The 24411-nt window shown below is 44.2% G+C and overlaps 1 protein-coding gene across 9 annotated transcripts in view; it reads right to left on the bottom strand.

The window, feature by feature from the left end:
- ADAM23 (ADAM metallopeptidase domain 23) overlaps positions 1-23586 on the bottom strand; it is a 179673-nt gene extending 156087 nt beyond the window's left edge. For 6 of the 9 annotated variants that reach the window (XR_005295655.2, XM_043505640.1, XM_038422245.2 and 3 more), the window contains exons 1-2: positions 23117-23585; positions 21750-21976 (exon numbers count right to left, since the gene is read on the bottom strand). Coding sequence is in view for 7 of the 9 variants with exons in the window: in XM_043505640.1 (XP_043361575.1) it covers positions 21750-21976; positions 23117-23288 (399 nt within the window). In the remaining 2 variants the exon portion in view is untranslated. Of the gene's footprint in view, positions 1-21749; positions 21977-23116 lie in introns of all 9 variants that reach the window. The other 3 variants (XR_005295656.2, XM_043505643.1, XM_038422247.2) reach the window with 3 other exon arrangements.
- Between the last annotated feature and the right edge of the window lie 825 nt (positions 23587-24411).

Below are 24411 nucleotides of genomic sequence, written 5' to 3'. Positions count from 1 at the left end.
CACTAACCCAAAAATATTTAACAGCCATCTTCCAATCATATTTTTCACTTCATAGATCATTAATTTTTATGTGTTAATTAGTTTTTAGAATGCTCCAACATTCTAAAAAACTCTTATTTCACCAGAGTTCTCATTATGGTAGGTAATCCTGACTCGCTGAATATTGGTGAAGATGTTCACCTACAAAACACTCCACCCCACTCCTTTTCTCTATTGCCACCTGTCTTCCATCCTTATGTACCCTAACTACAAACAGGTATAATATTGTAAAGGGCTAAGAAAATTAAAGAATTATTCAAATAAAAGAGTCATTTCACAATAAAGACATTATCATATACCATAACTCAAATAATTGGAAATTGGGTGATTCAAAATTTTTGAACCAGTCATAATTTCAGACTCATCACTAAACAGTGAAATTCACTGTAAAAATAACTGGTGGATGCCACACACACCTTAAATCAACAGCAATACATATTCTTTAATATAAAAAAATCATAGTTATGAGATTCAACTATTACCATTAATCTCCCTGTGCCTCAGTTCCTTATCTGTAAAATGGGGATAATAATACTTTCTTTTTCCTGCCCTTTGTCTTATCTGCTAGATTGTTTACTCTTTGAGGAGGGGTGGGTGGGTGGCTGCTTGTGCGTGTGTCATACAGCAAAATGTAGCCCTGATCTCAGTTGAGGCCAATAGGTATTCCTGTAATAACCTAAACAAGATGACTTTTAGGTAAAAAGATCATCTCTCCTGCAACAGGAACAATGCCAATTCTCCTTTCTCCCAATTCCACAGACCCAGAATGTCGCGAATACTGCTCTGACAGAGTTCTGCATTGGAGGGACAAACTACAGAGAAAATCCTTGGGGAAATGCACAACCATTTCAGGCCTGGAGCTCTCCCCATTTAAACTCCTCTTAAACAGCTATTTCAGCCATACTAAGCCTTGGTCTACACTAGGCATTGAGGTTGAATTTAGCAGCATTAAAGCGATGTAACCCTGCACCCGTGCACATGATGAAACCCTTTTTTTCGACTTAAAGGGCTCTTACAATCGATTTCCTTACTCAACCCCCGACAAGGGGATTAGCGCTGAAATCGGTTTTGCTGGGTCGAATTTGGGGTACTGTAGACGCAATTAGATGGTATTGGCCGATGGGAGCTATCCCAGAGTGCTCCATTGTGACCACTCTGGACAGCACTCTCAACTCAGATGCACTGACCAGGTAGACAGGAAAAGGGCCGCAAACTTTTGAATTTCAATTTCCTGTTTGGCCAGTGTGGCAAGCTGCAGGTGACCATGCAGAGCTCATCAGCAGAGGTGACCATGATGGAGTTCCAGAATTGCAAAAGAGCTCCAGCATGGACCGAACGGGAGGTATGGGATCTGATCGCTGTATGGGGAGAGGAATCCGTGCTATCAGAACTACATTCCAGTTTTCAAAATGCCAAAACATTTGTAAAAATCTCCCAGGGCATGAAGGACAGAGGCCATAACAGGGAACTGAAGCAGTGCCGCGTGAAACTTAAGGAGCTGAGGCAAGCTTATCAGAAAACCAGAGAGGCCAATGGCTGCTCCAGGTCAGAGCCCCAAACATGCCGCTTCTATGATGAGCTGCATGCCATTTTAGGGGGTTCAACCACCACTACCCTAGCCATGTTGTTTGACTCCTTCAATGGAGATGGAGGCAACACGGAAGCAGGTTTTGGGGACGAGGAAGACGATGATGATGAGGTTGTAGATAGCTCACAGCAAACAAGCAGAGAAACCAGTTTTCCCGACAGCCAGGAACTGTTTCTCACCCTGGACCTGGAGTCAGTACCCCCGAACCCACCCAAGGCTGCCTCCCAGGCCCACCAGGCGGAGCAGGGACTCTGGTGAGTGTACCTTTTAAAATACTATACAAGGTTTAAAAGACAGCATGTTTAATGATTAATTTGCCCTGGCATTCATGACTCTCCTGGATATACTCCCTAAGCCTTTGCAAAAGGTTTCTGGGAAGGGCAGCCTTATTCCATCCACCATGGTAGGACACTTTACCACTCCAGGCCAGTAGCACGTACTCGGGAATCATTGTAGAACAAAGCATTGCAGTGTATGTTTGCTGGCGTTCAAACAACATCTGTTCTTTATCTCTCTGTATTATCCTCAGGAGAGTGATATCATTCACGGTCACCTGGTTGACATAGGGTGCTTTTCTTAAGGGGACATTCAGAGGTGCCCGTTCCAGCTGGGCTGTTTACCTATGGCTGAACAGAAATGTTCCCCGCTGTTAGCCACTCGGTGGGGGGAGACAAAATGTGACCTTGTAACGAAAGCACATGTGCTATGTATGTAATGTTAACAGCAAGATTTACAGTGAAAGAGTGTACCCATTGTTCTATAAAATGTGTCTTTTCAAATACCACTTTCCTTTTTTTTTTTCTCCACCAGCTGCATGTGTTTCAAGGATCACAGGATCTTCTCCTTCCCAGAAGCTAGCGAAGATTAGAAGACGAAAAAAACACACTTGCGATGAAATGTTCTCCGAGCTCATGCTGTCCTCCCACACTGACAGAGCACAGACGAATGCATGGAGGCAGACAATGTCAGAGTGCAGGAAAGCACAAAATGACCGGGAGGAGAGGTGGCGGGCTGAAGAGAGTAAGTGGTGGGCTGAAGAGAGGGCTGAAGCTGAAAGGTGGCGGCAGCGTGATGAGAGGACAGGATTCAATGCTGAGGCTGCTGGAGGATCAAACTAATATGCTCCAGCATATGGTTGAGCTGTAGGAAAGGCAGCAGGAGCACAGACCGCCGCTACAGCCCCTGTGTAACCAACCGCCCTCCTCCCCAAGTTCCATAGCCTCCTCATCCAGACGCGCAAGAATGTGGTGGGGGGCCTCCGGCCACCCAGCCACTCCACCCCAGAGGATTGCCCAAGTGACAGAAGGCTGGCATTTAATAAGTTTTAAACTTTTAAAGTGCTGTGTGGCCTTGTCCTTCCCTCCTCCACCACCCCTCCTGGGCTACCTTGGTAACTATCCCCCTATTTGTGTGATGAATTAATAAAGAATGCACGAATGTGAAGCAACAATGACTTTATTGTCTCTGCAAATGGCGATCGAAGGGAGGTGGAGCAGGTTTCTCAATCCCATTGTTCCTTGGGCATCCTATTCGATCGCCAGCCACTTTTCGGCTAGGGTTTCCAACCCTCCCAGAATCAGAATCAATCTCCCAGTGGCTGCTGAAACCAATCCGGGAGGTTTTACTAGTCCGCTTAAAGTCCAGTTGGCGGCACAGCAAGGTGAAGACAGGCTCCCTCCCTGCCCTGGCTCCACATGGTTCCCGGAAACGACTGGCACGTCCCTCTGGCTCCTGGGCGCCAACCCCTCACCCCCTCCCACACCCAAACTCCCTCCCAGAGCCTGCACCCCAACCTCCTCCTGCAGCCCTGAACCCCCTCCCACAGCCAAATACCCTCCCAGAGCCCGTACCCTGACCCCCTTCTGCACCCCATCCCCCTACCCCAGGCTCAGCCTGGAGCCCCCTTTCATACTCCAAACCCTCTTGACCCCACCCTCCAGCCCAGAGCCAGCACCCCCTCCTGCACCCCAACCCCCTGCCCCAGCCTGGTGAAAGTGACAGTGGGGGTGTGGCCTCAGAGAAGGGGCAGGGCAAGAGCGTAGCCTTGGTACAGGGAAGGGGTGGGGCAAGGGTGTTTGGGTTTGTGCGATTAGGTAGTTGGCAACCCTATTTTCAACTGAAGTGGAGGGGGAGGAGAGGGGACAGGGAGCACGCGTGTGTGCAGGGGAGAGACAGCGACAGAGTGTGCATTGGGGGAGTGTGTGTTGGGGACACTGAGTATGTTGGCATGCTGTCTCTAAGTTCAGACAGCAACCGGATGCAATAAGTTCTGAGACAGGGGAGGGGGACACCCTCAGCATCAGCCCCTGCCTCCCTGTGGCTCTGCACAGCACACCAGTCACACATACACTATTACACACACCTGCCCCTGTGTTCCTAGTGTCTGAGAGAGCAGGATTCCGCGTTAATGTTGTGATCTTTGCTGCCAGATTGACGTGCTCAGCTGTCAGAACTTCCCAGAGGTTTGAAAGGGGAGGGGCACATGCCTGTGTAACAGGGATGCAGGACTGCCGAGTTCAAAACAGTGAGCAGAGCAGTCACAGGGGGCATTGTGGGATACTGGGGGAGTCCAGTTATAGCGACATAATGAACAGCAATGTCTACACTGGAGCTTTGTTGCTTTAACTTCGCCGCAAAAAGCTTTATGCCTCTCGTCACGATGGTTTCATTTTGTCAGCAAAACAGGAGAGTTGTGCCAGCAAAAGTAGCTTTGTGGGTGTAACCTTCCACTGTTTTGTCACCAAAAGCTGCCTTTTGCCAACAAAACTATGTAGGGTTGACAAGGCCTTATTAAGCAGAGTGCCTCTTAAGCAAGCAGAGTTAGCAAGTACCTGTCTACAGAAAATGAGAAGCCGCTTCCAGATGCGCAGTAGATCTCTGCTCATAGTTTATTTACTCAGGCTTTGCATGGAGATGAAGGTGGGAGTATTTGGCCTTCAGATGTAGAATATGTTACATATTCCTAATTCACAACTCTGCAGAGGATTTTTTCTTCTACTCATCAACAGGATGTGAAACTAAAATATAAAAGGTATATCGGTACTAAAAAGCCCTTTACAAGAGTCACTAAACTAAGTGATATCAAACATTGTGTCCAGTTTGACAGGAAAAACTGAAGCTTTTGGTTCAAAAAAAATCACCTCAACAAGAGTACAAAAGTTGCAGATTTTACACAATTTAGCAGTGCTCTGCAAATGTTCAAATCAATTTTGGCTAATTAGTTCTACACTGTGCTTTATAATTCCAATGCATTAGTATACTACAAAATAAAACTTAAAACTTCATTAAATTAAACTTCAACCAAATAAGCTAATTTGAACATCTTGCCAAAATGTGCATTTATGAAAGACATGGGAATTAAACCCTGTCCTTAGAAGTGTTATTTATCCAAAACAACTACAATAAGTATGTTTTCTAATCTGACACTACACAAGTCAAATGGCATTTCAGAATCAAATCCTCCATTACTTTAAAAGTATCTTGATTATAATCTGAAAATATCTGTTAAATGGCAGTTAAAATAATTTATAATTGAGAAACAGTGTAAGTGGTAAAAGACCTCGAAAAAATGTTAGTGCGCTAGTGAAATCTACTGAAATCTTCTAATTAAATTATCTATCGTTGAACTGGAATTTGTAGGCCCTAGCAGGGGAATCATCTCAAATGAGTGGGATTAAGACACTAGCACAAGGATAATACACTTCTCAACTGAGTGCAAATGAATCAGCATCTCTCTACCAAGAAATCAGGTCAATGCACCAATTTATTTCTCTGCTGATTCACACAACACTCAAGAGATTTATACTGTAACATATGAAGAGATCCTTCCTAGATACACATGTCCACAGAAAATGGAGAAAAAACAAAAAACACAGAGCAGGTTTATTTTATAAATTAGCACTAAAACCATATGCTAACATAAGCATAAACAGCTAAGTATAAACTTATACGTATAGCTGTTTTCTTGTTGTTGTAGCCATGTTGATCCCAGGATATGAGAGACAAGGTGGGTAAGATAATATCTTTTACTGGACCAACTTCTGTCAACCAGGACTTGTTGGCCACTATAGAAGGAGTAAAGTTTTCTTAGTTTCCTTTATCGTGCTGGTGTAAGTTTTTATCAACTCCATGTGCTGTGGACAACCTATGCCATTTGTTGCAGCACCTCCACCCTTGTCTCTGACTTTGTATGTATGTTCATCGACTAGTATTCTAAATTTACTATATACTAATTGGTATCTCCAGATGGAGCTAATATTCGCAAGGGTCCTTTAAGCATTAAGTTGACATATAATCTTTCCCCATTCTTAACAATTAATGCATTTCATAACTAAACAGTGTACACAATATTGCTGTCACAGCCAGATCAAGCATGCATGCATACAACATACAGGCTGTCAATGAAGGAACAACCCTAAATTATCTGCTTCACTTACAAGTTGGAAAATCACTTATTAGCAGACCCCATTGTCATTTTGATGAATGTTAGCTCCACAGAGTAAAAAAAGCAGACACTTATCTTACCCAGGCACATGTCCTGCTTACTCTTTATACTGCTCCACAGTACTTTAAAAAAAATGCAGATAACTAGGCAAGAGTCACTATTTCCATGTAGTATAACTTGATTCTGGAGCATTTTCAGAACCCCAATTCACAGAGGAGGAAAGGTTACCCAATATACTATGGCAAAAGACCCCTTAGTTCTTTAAGGTAGATCACAGAAGTCGTTCAGAGTCTCAGTAAGAAAGTAAAGGCTGCAGTGATAATGGAGAAACATATAAAGCTTAAAAAATAATCCACTTGTGAGGCATGTAGGAAGTTCTCATACAAATGTCATCAGCTTTTGCAGAATCTAAGCTCTTCATTTAAAAAATATTAAATTTCTAGCTCTTATGTTTGAAAAAAACATAGAAGTGTGAATTAAGGACAGTTGCTTTCTTCCTTGTTCTACACACCTCCAATGCCTCTTCCGCTGTTGAGTCTTGTCAGTTTTCACTGTAAACATGCAAAACCCCGTGTGTGGGCAGTAGTGACAGTGACAAGAATCAGGCCCGTTTTACTCTGCTGTAGCACAGGAAGGCTGCAAGCAGCAGAAGCAGGCACTAAGCTAGTCACTGGAGAGGAGGACCCAAGAATAAAAACTGGGAAGAGGAACTGATTAACAGAAAAACAACATCACCTCTGTTTCAGCAGGACCCTGAGATGTACGTTCAGGAAAAATGTTTCTTCTCCCTTCCAGAAAGGAGAGAGAGGGTTAGGGGGAAAAAAAAAGATCAAATATCTATTAGCCGGAGGCTACAAAAAAAAAAATGAGCCTTTTCAACTGGTCATTTTTCCTGAACTGTGTCTTATTTTAGTCATATTATAAATATATAAGGTGCCTGTCTGGGGTTTTTAAGTGCAATCCCCCACCTACGTCAATGAACAAATAGACTGAGGAGTGAATACCATTGCTACAAAGGTTGCACCCAACCGAAGATAACACTGTTTTCTTCTGTACTGAATACCTTGATCAGTCTCAACCATGTAGGAACTGAAGGTAAAGATGCATCCCATGACAACTAAAGTCCCATAGTTTTCCTCAGCACTGTTTTATCAAGACGGTCTCTCCTGGTTTAAGCTTGGGTAAACTTTAGGCTGCACTCAGGATATGTCTATACTGGCAGAGTTACAGCGCCACTCAGAGAGCACTGAAGGGAAACCACTGTTGGGTGTTCATACTGTCAGCTGCCTGCACAATAGCATGTTCACACTTGCGGCACTTGCAGCGGTATTCGGAGCACTGCACTCCGGGCAGCTATCCCACCGAGCACCTCTTCCTCTTCTGCCGCTAAGAGTCGAGGGAATTCAGAGGGGGTTGCGGGGCATCCTGGGTCCTGTCCCAATGACCCATGATGCACTGCTTCATATCCCAATAATCCCTGTTTTTCTGTCAGCATTTGGCATCATCTTTCAATGGTTTGTGTACTGCGCACTCTGCCTCTTCAGTCAGCAGGAATGGATCCCACATTCTTGACCAATATGCTGCTCGTTCTCACTAACACTTCACAAGTGGCAGTAGAGTTATTCCTTAAACTACAAAGGCAAGAGGAGTCTGACACTGATCTCACCACGCATAGTAGTTATGACACGAGATTTCTTGTGGCATTCATGGAGGTGCTGACCACAGTGGAAAGCCGCTTTTGGGCTCAGGGAACAAATACTGAGTGGTGGGATCACATCGTCTATCCACATCTGAGGACGAGCAGTGGCTGTAAAACTCTTGGGTGAGGAAAGTCACATTCATGAGACTCTGTCATGAGCTCGCCCCAGCCCTTTGGCGCAAGGACGCGAAAATGAGAGCTGCCCTGTCATTGGAGAAGCGTGTGGCAATTGCACGGTCGAAGCTAGCTGCTCTAGACTGCTACCAATAGGTCGCTAACCAGTTCGAAGTGGAAAAGTCTACCATTGGACTCGTGTTGATGGAAGTGTGCAGGGCCATTAATCATATCCTGCTCCGAAAAACCGTAACTCTGGGCAATGTGTGCGATATTGTAGATGACTTTGCTCAAATGGGCTTCCCTAACTGCGGGGGAGCGACAGATGGCATATTCCAATTCTGGCACCAGGCCACCTAGCCACCAAGTACATTAATTGGAAGGGGGTATTTCTCTATGGTTCTCCAGGCACTTGTGGATCACCAGGGGCATTTCACAGACATTAAGACAGGCTGGTCCAAAACGGTACACGACGCATGCATCTTTCAGAACACTGGCCTAGCAAGGAAGCTGCAAGCAGGGACTTTCTTCCTGGACCAGAAGATCACTGTAGGGGAAGTCGAAATGCCCATTGCAATCCCGGGAGACACCGCCTATCCCTTAATGCCATGGTGTATGAAATCATACACGGGGAACCTTGACAGCAGCAAGAAGTGGTTCAACACCAGGCTGAGCAAGTGCAGAATGACTGTTGAGTACGTTTTTGGCCGTTTAAAGGCCTGCTGGCACTGCCTATATGGAAGGCTGGACCTGGCCAATGACAATATTCCTGTGCTTATAGCCGCGTGCTGTACACTCCATAATATTTGAGAAGGGAAGGGTGAAAGCTTCACTCAGGGCTGGACCACTGAGGCTCAGTGCCTGGAGGCTGAATTTGAACAGCCAGAGACCAGGGCTATTAGAGGGGTGCAGCGTGAGGCTATAAGAATCAGGGATGCAGTGGGGCAGCAATTTGAAGCTGAAAGCCACTAATATTTGTTGCTATGCTTGGGAGTGCAGAGTCTGTAATGCTAGGAGGTGATTGTGATTAGTGCAGATGATGCATTGTGAAGGTTTAAGAAATTTGCCTGTTGCTTTGCAGAGCTCTGTTTGCTTTCAATTAATGGAATAAAGGTTGCTTTCAAACCAAAACAATTTTATTGAAAAACAACAACCGAATGAGAGAGACAAACAAAAAAAAAAAACATATCAGCACTATGGGAGATGTGGGAAGGGAGGGTCCCAGGAGGAGACGGGGTCCCAAGACAGTTAAAGATTTGTGTATGTCCAGGTATCATATGCAACTTTGGAGTACAGTGCAGTGGGTACTGTACTTCCGCAAGGCTAAACTGCAGAGGGACGGGTGTTGAGTGCAGTGGGTACTGGGAGTCCGCAGGGCTTGACTGTGACAGGTCAGGAGTGAAATGCAGCAGGTACAGACTGAAGCCAGGAGGTTGGTAAGAGTCTGTTGGCGGTGTCTGGGGAGGCGCAAGGGAAAGAGCTTTGCGACAATGGCCACAGGGGAGGGTGGGCGCAGAGCAGCTTGGTTTGCAGTGCTAGTAGCACCTGGAGCATGTCCACCTGGCACTCCATAACCTTTAAGAGGCGTTCTGTGGATTTGTTCTGGCGCAACGCGTTTTCCTTTTGGTCCCTCTTCTCGCTGTCCCGCTACTCCTTCAATTCTTGTTTTTCGGCCATGGAATGCATCATGACATCACGCAGAAAGTTCTCTTTAGTTCTTTGTGGCTGCTTTCTAATTCTGAACAGCCATTCAGCCGGTGATAACAAAGAGGGAGGCTGGGCTCCCAAGGTCATACCTGTGAAGCCAAAATGCAAGATTTTATATGTTTGCAACACAGACTACTGATTCAGTGATTTAGAACACAGCCACTACTCACATACCTGTCACTAACTGACTGACCCCAGGCAGCACACATGAGCCAACAGACCCCCAAAATGGTGAGTAACCGCAGGGGCAGGGAAAATCAGTGGTCCAGGACCATACTGTACACTGGGCACCTGGCCCTTGGGGGACAGCCAGCACTGTAGTGGGGGGGCCTTATAATCATTACTGTCCCCACATTTTCCACAGGCTGTGTTCTTTATGGAAGATATCTCGCTGCTGAGGGGAGCAGGGAATCAAGGGAGGGTGTAAGGGACCGTGGAAGACTTTGTTACAGCCTAGCCAGGGAACTTCCGCTTTCTCGAGCCGAGAGGCTACTATGGAACATAGATAGTTTTTGAAGGACACAGCTGCTTTGTTATTGTAGGATATAGTTCTTGAAGGACACAGCTGCTTTGTATGGCCCTTTGCCAGGTAGTAGAAAGCCCCCCTTTAAGAAGCACCTAACTTTATATTCATGAGCTGTTTTTGTGTAATGCTTATTAATGCTGTCTGCCCCTCCGTCGGACTCCGGCCCAGGCAAAGCTCCGGTGTGCTGGGTTCCCCGCCTCCGTGACTGCAACGCTTGGAGTCCCGTTGCGGGGGGTCACTAACCATCAATAAAGCCAATAACTCACAGCTGTGCGTAAGCCTCGTTTTTCTCAGAGTACTCCTGCCAGGCCTGTGGTGCTTCGAGCACCTTGGCCCAGAACAGAGGGTCTTCTCCAAGCCTGCAGCTTCTGCCCGGGCCCTTATGTGGCTAACCTGTGTGCAGAAATGTCCACCCCACCCCCCAGTGACGGCAGAGTGGCGCAAGAAAGTTACCCTTAATGGGGCAAGAAACAAAGCAGCTCTGACAAAGAACTTGCGGCAGCGGATTGCCCAGTATCTCCAGGAGAGTTTCACGGAGATCTCTGAGGCAGATTCCCATGAAGTGAGGGAGTCAATCAACAACCTGTTCTGCTGCTCAAATTAGGCATGTGGTGGTACGCGAATCATACAGATACAAGCCTGCTTTCTGCAACCCTCCTGCCCCCAACAACTCGCTTCAGCGATTCCCAAAATCAAAGCCACTTACCAGGGGCCTCCTCTCCTGTTTGCGCTTCGTCAAGCTCCGAAAGCTGTGACTGGCAAGCCTCCTCCGGGGTAGAGAACAGCTCCTGGCTGCATTCATTTCTGACTTCCGAGTCGTCCTCTGCCTCTGGGTGCCCCTCCACATCCTCGTGCAAGATTTCCTCTTCCTGGCTCGGTCCACTCTCAACTGGCACGTGAGCCACCAAAGTATCCATAGTGACCTTCGCAGTGGAGGTGGGGTCACGGCTGAGTATCATGTCCAGCTCTTTGTAGAGATGGCAGCTCATGGGTGCAGCACCGGAGCAGTGGTTTGCCTCCCGCGCCTTGTGGTAGGTGTTCCACAGCTCCTTCACTTTGACTTTGCACTGCAGTGTGTCCTGGTCATGTCCCCTTTCCGTCATGCATTGTGAAATCTGTCCGTAGGTATCACAATTCCTATGGCTGGAGCGCAGCTGAGACTGGACAGCCTCCTCTCCCCAAATGCTGATAAGATCCTGCAGCTTGGCATTGCTACAAGCAGGGAATCGTCTGGTGCATGGAGCAGGCATGGTCAGCTGGAAAGATCTAATATACCAGATTGTTAAGAGAATTCTACAACAAACAATCTGAACTACCCTTTCTACTAATCCATTCTCTTGTAGTTGCTAAGTGCTAAAAGGAATACTATATTCCAAAGTCATACTTTATCCCACCATCTTGGAATTCATGGCAAACTTTTCCCATCAGCAACTATTTCTTCTAGAATTCAAGAACAAAAGCCTTTTAATTTCTCTGTGAGCTACTGACTTGTGGGTCTAATGAGAAGAAGGTCTACAAACCCAGAAAAAAAAGTCAATGGCTATCCGATAAGTATGTCCCTTTTTTTCACATAGGTTTAGTCCTAATTCTTTTCCAAGGACTACCAATTAACACTGAGTATTAGAGGCTCTTTGGATTGTGTTTTTCTGGCCACTTTAAGTCTAGGATAGTTAAGATCTGTCCTATGCTGGGACACCACAACTGATATTTTGTCTTGCTCCTGGAATTTTGTGAGACTGATGTCTCTTGTATTCTTCACCATGAATCATCTTTCAAGGACTATAGGATAACAAAATTGCCATAAGTTGTCAACTTTGGCAAATTATTCTATCATTGCATGGAAATCATAGGCTAGATGTGGGACCCCATTAAAAAAAAACAAACCAACAACTCTGACCTACATCTTATAATCCTGGATACAGTGAGTAGTTATGAATCAGCACGACTGTCTATTTTATTCAGTTCTAATTTTCTTTGGGAAGCTATCAGGCCACTCAAAATGGTACCAACATGTGATTCTATATAATCGCAAGCTTCTGCAGAATCTGGGTAACCAACAGGACTCCTTGATAAGGTTTAGACACCACCACAAACTTCCCTGGAGCATATTTTATAATAGGTGTAAAGGCAGTAGCAATCTCTAGCATGTAAGAGGCTCCCTATCTGCGTCTTTATTGTTTGTTACGGGAGACAGTGGATTGCAGTTGTCTAAAGCTTGAAAACACCAAGACCCTGAAAATATTTTGTGAGCCTATAATCAAATGTTCTCTCCTTATAGACTGTTCTCAATGGTAGCAGATGACAGAACGAGGAGTAATGGTCTCAAGTTGCAATGGGGGAGGTTTAGATTGGATATTAGGAAAAACTTTTTCACTAAGAGGGTGGTGAAACACTGGAATGCGTTACCTAGGGAGGTGGTAGAATCTCCTTCCTTAGAGGTTTTTAAGGTCAGGCTTGACAAAGCCCTAGCTGGGATGATTTAACTGGGACTTGGTCCTGCTTTGAGCAGGGGGTTGGACTAGATGACCTTCTGGGGTCCCTTCCAACCCTGATATTCTATGATTCTATGATTCTATTTTTGTATATTGGTCCCAGAGTCTAAAAGCCAACTAGAACAATATGCTACAGGTTTCTAATTATTTGCACGTAAATGAACTATCAGCACATCCTGACCATAGCTGCCAGCATCTGTCACAATGGTTCTAGATTTAGAAACAGCATACAACGTATAGGAATATGGTAAATATATTCTTTAGATCCCTAAAAGCATGTTCCTGTGCTTTAACCCAGATTCATAGAGCAGTTCATAACAAGCTTGGCCTTTTGAGAATAAGTTAGATATGAATTTGGTCGATAGCTATTCACACCAAGAAACTGCATAGGTTCTGAATTATTTTATGTGGTAGCATTTCAACTATACTTTGACTTTGTCTGGATCTGCCTTCCGATCCCCCTTCATCAAGCACATGCTCCAAGAATGTAGCTCAATTTTCTGTTTAGTACATTTTCCTCTATTTAATTTTAATCTAGTAAGTAACCTCAACTGCCTTCAGAATTTATTCCAATGTTACAATATGATTTTCCTCTAACTTAGAATAAACTAAACTGTCACCCACATACACTTCCACTCCCTTCAGCCCTTGCAGACTTTCTCTCATTTTCCTTTGGAAGATTTCTCCAGCACTTGCGACACCAAAGAGAAGCCACAAAAGCCTTATTTTCTGAACGATATCATCATGGTTGCAAGCTTGGCACTTTCAGCATAAAGTAGAACTTACAAGAATTCACTAGCTGCACGTAGGTACCAATTCAGCAGTGTATTTACACACTTGCTTCACGTCCCAATGACATCAACATACACATAAAATAATGTTACAAATTGTGTTTAGATACATAGTATCTAGGAGATCTGTGACAGGTTAGACCCCCTTTGGGATGCCACCTGATGCCCTGGGGTTTCACTGAGCCCCTCCGCCTGCTCTACCAGCCTGGATTCCCTCTCCGTTTCGCTGAATTAGGTCTCCAGCCTCTTGCAGCACACACACTCAGAGGTAGGGGGCCCACACCCAACTGCAGACACAGACTGAAGTCAGCTCTGTGTGAGACGATTCATCCAGCACTCACGTGCACACCCCTTTTGGGGAATAAACCCAATAATAGTCTCTTGCGCTGTATAGAAAGATCTGCACAACACAAACTCATAAAAATTCACCCTCTCCTTCAATGTGAAGAGAGATATGCACAACTTCTTGCCCCCCCCAGTTAGAAATTGCACAAACTGCGTTTAATAATAAACAAAACAAATTTATTAACTATAAAAGGTAGATTTTAAATGAATACAAGGGATAGAAAACAGAACAAAGCAGATTACTAAGCAAATAAAACAAAACACGCAAACTGAACTTGATTCACTAAAGAAACAGGTTATAAAATATAATTTCTCACCCTAAATGCTGAATTAGGTAGGATACAGAATTTCTGTAGCTCAGAGTTCCAGTTATTTCTTCTTACAGACTGGACCCCTGTTTCAGTCTGGACTCACCCCTACCTTTCCCTTCAGGTTAGTTCCTTTTGCCCTTCAGGTACTTTCAGCTGTCCTCCTTCTTGGGTAGGCAATGGAGGAGAGCCTAGATCAGGGGTCGGCAATCTTCGGCACACAACCCATCAGGGTAATTCGCTGGCGGGCCAGGAGACAATTTGTTTACGTTGACCATCTCCAGGCACCGCCCCCCGCACCTCCCAGTGGCTATGGTTCGCCATTCCTGGCCAATGGGAGCTGCAGAAAGCAGCACAGGCTGCAGGGATGTGCTGGCCGCTGCTTCCCGCAGCTCCCATTGGCCAAGAATGGCAAACCATGGCCACTGGGAGGTGCGGGGGGCCGTGCCTGCAGACGGTCAACGTAAACAAAATGTTTCGCGGCCAGCCAGCGGACTACCCTGATGGGCTGCGTGCCAAAGGTTGCCGACCCCGGCACAGATTAACCCCCTCCTCAGGCTTAAAAAGGATTTTCCTGAAGTGGGAAACCTTTGTTTGATCCCCATCCACTTACAGAGGAAAAGTACCAGCAATGTTCAAGGTGGTATTTTGTATCATGTGATCTTATCACCTGACTTGGTAGTGTCACATCTACGTGCCAGGAAGCCTCTCAGGAAGGAGAGAAATTAATATCTTCAGTCTTATTGTTTCTTCCTAATGGCCCACCAAGGCTGTGATCGCCGGTTGTCTGGTGGGCGTCTCGCAAATACACACACAATTGTAATTGTTACATAGTCAATATTCCTAACTTTAGACACAGAAATGATACATGCATACAAATTGGATAATCACAGTCAGTAAATCATAACCTTTCCAATGATACATTTTATGCAAGATGGCTCATATAAGGTATCTTAGTTATGCCATATGCATATCATACACCCCATATTTCTTCCTAGAAATATGGGTAACGTCACAGGATCATTAAGGTCCCACTCATGCAAAGCGCTGAGTGCACTCAGTACTCTGCAGATGGTTCTCAGTACTTCTCATAATCAGGCCCTACCACGTGCCAGCCAATTCTTCAAGGGCTTGTCTACACTTACAGTGCTGCAATAGTACAGCTGCACTGCTGTAGCGCTTAGTGAAGGTGCTACCTATCCCAACAAGAGAGCTCTTCCCATCAGCATTAAGTACTCCACCTTCCCAAGACGTGGTAGGTATGTCGACAGGAAAAGCCCTCCCATCAACATAGCTCTGTCTACACCAGGAGTTTGATCACTATAACTGCGTCGCTCAGGGGTGTGGATTTTCTACAACCCCTGAACTACATAGTTATAATGACACAAGTTTGTAATGTAAACTAGGCCAAGTGCCATACATGTAAAGCTTACAAACTTACATATGTACAAACAAACTTCACATGACAGATCATGAAATTAATTAGGACGCTTACATTAAAAAATAAAAATCCAAAGCTCCTTCGTTAGTGCAGTAAAGTATGTATGAAACAAGTTATAAAACTCTGTTTTAAAACTCAGGATAGATGCTGTGTTTGAGAAGGGCAACCTTAACTCTAATATTTGAGGATTTTGGTTTGTTTGGGAAATATTTTTTTAAAAAACACATACCTTATATTCTTGAAAGTCACTGCAACCTAATTTGTTTCTTTGTTTTTTGAATAGTGTTTATATTGTACAAGATCATTTTCAATCCAATGGCAGGTAAATTAGGGAAAGATTTAATTGACATATCAGGCGTGAAAAGAAGCAGGCCTGACTATATAAGTAGAAAACAGAGACATAGTATCTTATGGTGAGATGATACTACACAGTCTTTTCTGAGGAGCACAGTTTTCTAAAGGATTTCTGAGGAGTTATTTCAACTGGAACTCATTTTATTTGCATGAAGACTTGCTTCCTTAGCGTTTCATCTGCTCCTGCTTACTTTTCACATAAAAGTTTATCTTCTGTACCCAGCATCTTCTTACGAATGGTAATGTTTTAAATAGTGATGCATGGGAAATTACTGTTCATCGGTATTGACAAGGTGCCCAAAGACTTAATTAGTGTCAGGGCCCAGGTGCTATAGAAACATACAATCCCTGCCCAATGATTTATAAATTTAAGACCCAGATGGTAAACGCCTCCTTATACAGAAGTAATCCTACTGACTTCAACTGAACTACTCAGATGAGTAACTTCTCACTATTATGAGTGAAGGTTTCTCTATGTTGCCTTAACTTAAGATGATGCAACAAATATATTAATAAACAACAGTGGGGGAAAAGAAGAATTTATATGCTGCCTTTCACCCTATGATCTCAAAGCACTCCACATTAATAAACTTCATAATACCCCGGTAAGGAGGAATTATGCTCAATGTATAGATAAAGAAACTGACGTACATAGCGTCCCAAGGTCAGTTAGTGGCATGGGGGGGGGGGAATAGAAGCCAAAGTACTGACGCTTAATCCCTATTTTAAATACTCCCTCCCCAGGAAAATTTGATTTTCTTTCAAATAAAATAGGAATATTTTAATGTCTCTAAAACATTACACTTGCATGCATCTTTCTGGGATAATACCAAAAGGTGAAGGTGAATCTAAATACTTTATAATGCAGTACAGGTGTGCTATTATCCCAACCAAGAACATCTTCTATTATATATTTGGTGATTTTTCAGAAATAAAATAGTTTGCTAGCCTGGTAAGCTTCTCAGCCATGGAGCCAAAGAAGCATTCAGGTACCAAAATGTTTTAAAATATTCTACTTGTTGCTGAAGGAGAAATACATTTGACATTCAGCGCTGCACTGTCTTTAACTTAGAAATTCAAGCTTTCATCTAGCCAAAAAGATAGTGACAATGGGTTTCTGTCTAGGATCAGAGAAAAATGTGGAAGATCAGAAGATAAAAAAGATTGGGAGGCCTTACTGATAATTTGGACTATTTTGACCTAATTATGGTGGCCTTTCAATGAACAGATGATAAACAGGAAAATCACTGGGGGGTTACAAAGCCTAAGTAGTGTAAGATGCTTGTGTATGCACATAGAATAGATGGCAAACAGATTTAAAAGGTACACAAACTGTTTGTGTACCTGAGAAGACAATCAGATCTGCAAAAGGCTACCTTTAAAAAAAAAATTCAGTATGGTAAGTTTTCAATTTTTAAAAATATTTTTAAATGGCTATAACACTTCTGTACATGACCAGGGTTGCAGCAGTGGAGACTAAAGTCTTCTAGCCACAGAACATGTACAGCATGCACAGTGCGAGTCCACGCACTGCACTGTGGCTGTGCCTCAGTCATGACTTGATGTATCAGGTTGATTCTTTTTTTTTTGTCTGTTTAATTACTTGTATTACAGTAGAAAGCGAAAGCCCCAGGCAGAATCAGGTCTTGATTGTTCATTTACTATAAAAAAATTTAAGATGGATTGTAAACTCTTTGGGTCAGGGACTAAATTACAGTGATAACATAGATGACATGATAACAGTGGTCATGCATCCACCACACAAAAATACAAGAATTAAAAGAAACCACCAGCTCATTATACATAAAACAACTGCACAAGTGTCAGAAGGTAATGACAGTCACCAATGTCCTAGGTCTTATTTGTACTGAAGACAAAGATTAAAAGCTCTGTACTATATCCCATTACTAATCTTCATGATCCACTCAATCCCTCACTGTGTTTTATGTAATCATCTATTCATAAATATTTAGTATACTGTAGTTATTTTGTTGTTCATAAGACATGTGTTTATGAAACACAGCTTTTCATACAAATGGATGTTGACAAATGATCGAGACACCAAAGATACATTTAAGTCCCCACAATTTAATCTCTATAGGAAATGTTTTAATGAAAATACTTTGAATTTCAGTTTTATAGATTTCTTTTTTGTTAGACATTCCCCAGCAGCATTCGCAACCCAAGCACTACAGAAAAGAACCAGAAAATGAAAACTGACTAGACAAATACATCAAAACAGCAGAAAGAGTTTTTAAATAATCAGTACTGTCACAAGTGTTACCAGTAAGGACTTTAAAAATATACTGGACCATATTCTACTCTTAGTTACACCAGAGTGATCCCAATTATTGCAACTGGGTTACACCAATATAATTGGGAAGAGAATATGACCCTTTATTTTTTATAAAAAGAAAAGGAGTACTTGTGGCACCTTAGAGACTAACAAATTTATTAGAGCATAAGCTTTCATCGGATGCACCCGATGAAGTGAGCTGTAGCTCACGAAAGCTTATGCTCTAATAAATTTGTTAGTCTCTAAGGTGCCACAAGTACTCCTTTTCTTTTTGCGAATACAGACTAACATGGCTGCTACTCTGAAACCTGTCATTATTTTTTATCTTGACAGTATCTCTTTAATTCATATAAATCTTCCAAAATCATCATCTTGTAAAAATCAGGAATAGATTTTAAAAGAAAAAAAATGCTATTTTAAAAACTTTTCTGCATTGCTCTATTTCTCCTCCTACATACACCTCTCCCATTATACACACTCATACATCCATAAGCTTTACATAGTGATTCAGCATTTAGTAGGCATTCAGTCCCAATCCCACAACCAACCATATGGGAAGCTCCCATTCCCATTAACCTCAATGGCAGCTGCACAGAGGTCTTACAGGATTAGGCCCTTCATTTCTAGGCACTTCAGTACCAATTACATATAAAAGTTGCAATAAAACAATGCTCACAAAACAAGATTTGGGGTCAGACATCTGATTAAAATGCATAAAATATCAAATATTTATTTTCTTAACTAACTAGCACATTTTTAAAAGGCTGTTATGTTTGCCCCCTCGTTATTTACACCTAAATTATCAATCCTAAAAATAGATCTCTTGTTGACTGATTTTGAAAATTATTAATTTTTTTTTAGCACTTACAATGTGATCAGCTCTTTACAATAATTCATAAAAGGCAACTCCTGACCAGAAGACCTTCCAAAACAAAACAGACATATAAAAAACAGAATGCAGTGGGAAATCCAAAGGTGCATATAACTTGCTTATTTGTCATTATAATATTTGGGAAAGGATAAAAAAAAACCCACTCATTTCATGTGGTAAGGGTAGTATCTTGGCAAACTGTGATTGGGAGATTATGCATTTTTAGTGCATTTTTGTGCTGTCCTCCATGATACATATACACAGGAGGAGGAAACAAACAAAATGTTGAGGGAGGAATTCTTGGTGGAGTAAATGAAAAGAAGAGGACAGGTATGGGACAAGGTCCAAAATATAAGCTAGGCTGGAACTGTCAGTACTTTGGAAGTGCAGATGAGCAATTTAAACATAACACAATTCACAAGGGAGAATCCAGTGAAAGCACAGTCAATCCCTTTGCTATGTTAAAAAGATCAAAGCAGTGGAAGTTCAGCTCCAAAAGGGCAAAAACCCTTCGAGGAAGAGAGCCAACAAGACATGTTCTGCTTGACCTTCAAGCTTACAGAAACTCCTTGGTAAGGATATTGCATAGTGGAGCTAGTCAGGTTAAGGGGGCACAGCTGAGTGGAAATGAGAGCCACTCTACACAGTACTCAGCCCTGAGCATACCCATTGAAATTAATGCTAACAAGATCAGCATTAACTCCTGCAGAGTTCTGCTCCAACAACAGTTTCTACACCAGGGATTCTCAAACTTCACTGCATCGCGACCCCCTTCTGACAACAAAACTTACTACATGACCCCAGGAAGGGGGGGACTGAAGCTTGAGCCCTCCCAAGCCCCACCACCCAAGGCGGAGGGGCAAAGCTCAAGGGCTTTAGCGCCAGGTGAGGGGCCTGTAACCTGAGCCCCACCACTCAGAGCTGAAGCCAAAGCCTAAGCCCAGCTGCCCAGGGGTGAAGCCCTTAGGCTTTGGCTTCGACCTGGGGCGGTGGGGCTTGGACTTCAGCTTCTGACCCAAGCCCCAGTAAGTCTAATGCCAGCCCTGGACACCTCATTAAAATCGGGTCACAACCCACTTTGGGGTCCTGACCCACAGTTTGAGAAGCACTGTTCCACATAAACCTGAGGTGGAGACTAAGGCACAGGGAGGTAGGGAATGGCATCAAAACTCCTTTAAAAAATAAAATAAAAAAAAAATGGAGAAGTAACACAAGGAGAGACTGGTAGAGCGGCTGGATGTGTAGGTATCCCAATTTCCCCTCAAATCTCAGATCATCTACATTATTCCCAGACCTACATCCCCAAACCTTTGTGCAGGCCTGCAAACACTTTACTCCCCATATTGCACCACCCTGATTTTCCTCCTTAACTTTTCCCTTTCTGCAAGAAGTCACAAGAGAAAAGAGCAAGACCATCCTTAGTAAATTTAGAAGATACTAAGGAGAGAGAATAAAGAATTTCTAATGACCAACTACACAAAGGAAATAGATTTCTATAGAAATCTAGAAAAGCAGAAAATCAAGTCAAAGATAGGCAACAATTACAATACAAAGAGCTTGACTAAATTTTGTTTATATAATAATTTTCTTAAAGAGGAGCTGGACAAATGGATAAATGTAGATACCTCTGGAAATTATTCAGAATCTAGCATCAAAGAAAGGTGTAGATGAAATATTTTTGTATGTGCTAGTGCTCCCACTCCTTTTGGGAAACATGCCATATTATTCCCTATCATTTATCATTCTGTGAAATACTTCAAACTTCCTCTCCCTCCCTCCCTCACTTCCCCCCACACACACCCATACACCACAACCCCATAAGTCCACACTTTGGAGAATGACATTTCAGTCCTGTGAGATACTGTGATGTCATCTCTGCAAGTAGCATAGCAGGAAAATGAGGCTAACTAAACAGAATTCCAGCAATGGACTCACTTTTCTACAGTACCCTAGAATATTGCTAGAAATCCTACGAGTATCCATCAACACCTGCCAGGATCTTGACTTTCAGTGCTGAATTACCTAGTAAGCACCTCCCTCCTCATTAAACCATAATTAGAGACTCAGAATAATTTTAAATGAGGAGGCCCAAATGATATTTATAATTAGCTCAAAATTACCTCCAGCTATAAAATGTTACACAATACATGTCAAAATATTAACAAATTCATAGTCATTTACTGAAACAACATCAAGCAAAGTGTTCAGTTCCTGACTAAAGATTTTGAAAACTGGCAACTTTTATAATTATTGTTACTGTGCACGCATTAGCAGGAAACCAGAATTTAGTTCATTTAGCAACACTTTGAGTTAAATGGTCTCATGTTTAAAAACAAGGCAAGGGCCACGAACACTTGAGTAATCTAGCACAATTTTAAAGAGTATTTTGCTGCTTACAGTATCACAATTCAGATTAAGTCAAACCAATGTGATCTATATTGGGATTATAGGCCAAAAAATTGCTGAATTATGATCCAATTCCACAACTTCCCTTATACCAGGATAAGTGGTTTGGATCTAGAATTTCAATTCCGGCCTGTCTTTAAATTTCCACAATTATTCTTTTTTTAAAAAAGTGGAAGTATGTTTTTTTTTCTTTCACTTCTAAAAGTGGTGCAATAACTTCTGAAATCTCGGTGTCCTGCTAAATAAATACTCTAAAGTACCGGTAATACAGTTCCACAACAGATACTATTACTTTTAAGCTACTGTACATCAAGTCTCTTGTTCCTACCTTGTTGTGTTTCTGCTGGTGTCTTGCCCTAGTGTCCAGGATATGGTAAGGGCTTTCAGAGTCTCTGTTGATATAATAGACCAGTCTTGAAGGCAGCGTGATTTCTTTCTGAATTTCATTGCTCTCATTGTTATTCTTACTCCTACTGCTGTTTATCTGTAGAAATGTATTCTCTTTATCTGCCAGTGCTCCTGCTATTCCTCCTGCAGTTTCATTCCAATGCAGAGCTAAGGAAAAAAGATAGCCTGCCATAAACTAAAGTGCAGAATGTGTCTCTTTCCATAAAATGAAGCTAGAGATATGTTTTGCTGTATTCCAGTGTATTATTTGCTTAAACAGAAATAATAGGCTGCTCATTAATGCAGTATGTTTGATTTCTTTTTACACTTTAAACGTTTTTCATGTATTATTTAAAATTCATGTATATTTTCACATGCAATCTCGATGATGAGTATTTTAAAGCCTTTCATCTTGGGGGCGGAGGGGAAGTCTCTTAATGGACATGCAGCCATCCCTTACACTTCTCTCTCCTGGCCGCACGCAGACACACTATGCTGTAGTGAACCATGCATACATCTGTGAAACTGCGGGGCACACACCCCACATTCCTAAGACAACTTGAGTCCCGAGTTCATGTGCACTGAATGTTAATCGATTCACTTTACATAATGGCTAATTTTCCCTATTCCTGTAACTTTGAGAATGCCAAGAGCACTTCCAGCAGGCAGCATTCCAGGGCTTTCCTGCTCAACCCCCCCCCCACCCCCCCATTTCCTTTCTGTTCATTTTCAAGGTATCTGGTATCAATCAATGTGGCAAGCAATATAATAGCAGTTATAATAATAATAATGGCATCTTGAAAACAATTGTATCCAGCATTCGGCATTTCATTTAAACGCAGCTCAAAGGAAACCAACCCTTCGAAAACACATTGTACGTGCAGATATGTTCTTCCTACAAACATCACAAAATACCCTCCCAAACGTTTTTTTTTTTTTGGTCTCTGCTTCATCAATGCATTTTATACATATCCTTCCCTCCGCAATGAAAAGAGGATTTAAAGAGGGATTTAACCCATTACTGCGTGGTCTTTTTAAAATGCACAAAAATGGATACACACCCCACATTTGGAGCTATGACAATGTCATATGTGGAGTTAGGACAATGACTATTAAAGGCAGGAAACAGACTGGCACGGACGATTATTGGGGTGGGTGAAATGGATGGATGGGCCAGATCTCTCTTGCACACCCACACACCTGTCTCTCACGCACACCGATGGCCAGCTCTCTTACACACACACCCCACCCGTGTCCCCGGCGCCGGGGGCGGCGCGCCGCCAGCGCCAAGGGCAGCCCTCTACCCACCGGTGGCTGCAGCAGCCCCCCAGGGCCGGGGCCAGGCGGGGCCGGAGAGGAGCAGCAGCCCCAGCAGCAGGTGCAGGCGGCTCGGCGGCCGGAGCCTCAGGCAGGAGGCGGCTTCGGGGAGGCTGCGGCCGGAGAGGGGCTGCCGCCGGGCGCTGCTGCCAGGAGGCTTCATGGCTCATAGCTCCCGGGGCACCGCTCTCACGGGGACTGGGGCGGCCGCTGCGAAGGAGCCGGGGACGGGGCTGCCCCTCTGCGGCGGGGATCACAGCCGCGCCGCCGGCCTCATACTGCCCCCGGGAAGGGGCGGCGGGGTCTCTGGCGAGGGAGGGAGGGCGCGGCACCCCCGCCCCACAGGTCCCAGCTGCAGTTTCCACCGCGGCACCAGCCCGTCTGGCTCCCTCCTGGCCGCTTGGCTGCTAAGGGCTGTCGCTGCTGTCTGGGCGCGCGCGCGCGCGCGACTCCCGCCCCCTCCCTCCATCGCTGGCGCGCGCGCCCGCAGCCTCCACTCACGCCTTCGCCTGGCCGGGTGGCGGCGCGAGCCCCGCCCCCCCTCCACACAGGCCTGCAACGGTCGCCGGCCGCGCGCGCGCACGCACGCACCGGGAAGAGTGACACCGGGAGGGTGTCAGGCGCAGAGGTGGGGAAGAGGGAGCGCGCGAGAGTTGGCCCTGGGGCGGGCTGGCTGACGAGGCGGGTGGGGCGCGTGCTTCTTCCGTGCAAATGCAGCGGCGGCGGCGACGGCGGAGGGATGCGGCAGAGCGCGCCGAGCCCCTGCCCCTCAAACCTCCTCGAGCCCTGCTGCACGGGGGGGGCAGAGGGGCAGCCCCCCTCCCCCAACCTAGGCACCTCTGCCTGGGCTCCCCAGAGCGCTGCCCGCCTGCCTCTTGCCAGTGGCTCACGGCAGGCGTGTACTGGTTGCTTGGCGAAAGGCTGAACGCTGGACTAAGAATCAAAGTGGACTCCAACTTCTGCTTATTGCATGAAATGCAATGGGCCATCTTCTTATCCTGCGGTGTAAACAGCAATGTTCCTTCTACTCGCTTAGGAATTTTTAGGACGTTGCATGGCTTAAGCCATGTAGGTGGTCAGGATGGAGGATCACAATGGTCCCTTCTGCCCTGGGAATCTATGAGCCAAGCCCACTCAAGTTTCAGAATTTCAGATTTGTGTAACCTCGGTTCTTTCCTCCTTGCAATGAAACCAACTTTTGCTAAAAATTCTTGGCAAAGTGAACATTTCATTTGCAGAAACACTGGATCATGGCGTTTCCAAAAACAAAATGTGAAACTGACATT

Source organism: Dermochelys coriacea, chromosome 11 (assembly GCF_009764565.3).
Source record: "Dermochelys coriacea isolate rDerCor1 chromosome 11, rDerCor1.pri.v4, whole genome shotgun sequence".
Lineage (NCBI taxonomy): Eukaryota > Metazoa > Chordata > Testudines > Dermochelyidae > Dermochelys > Dermochelys coriacea.
This window is presented reverse-complemented; position numbering and strand designations above follow the sequence as displayed.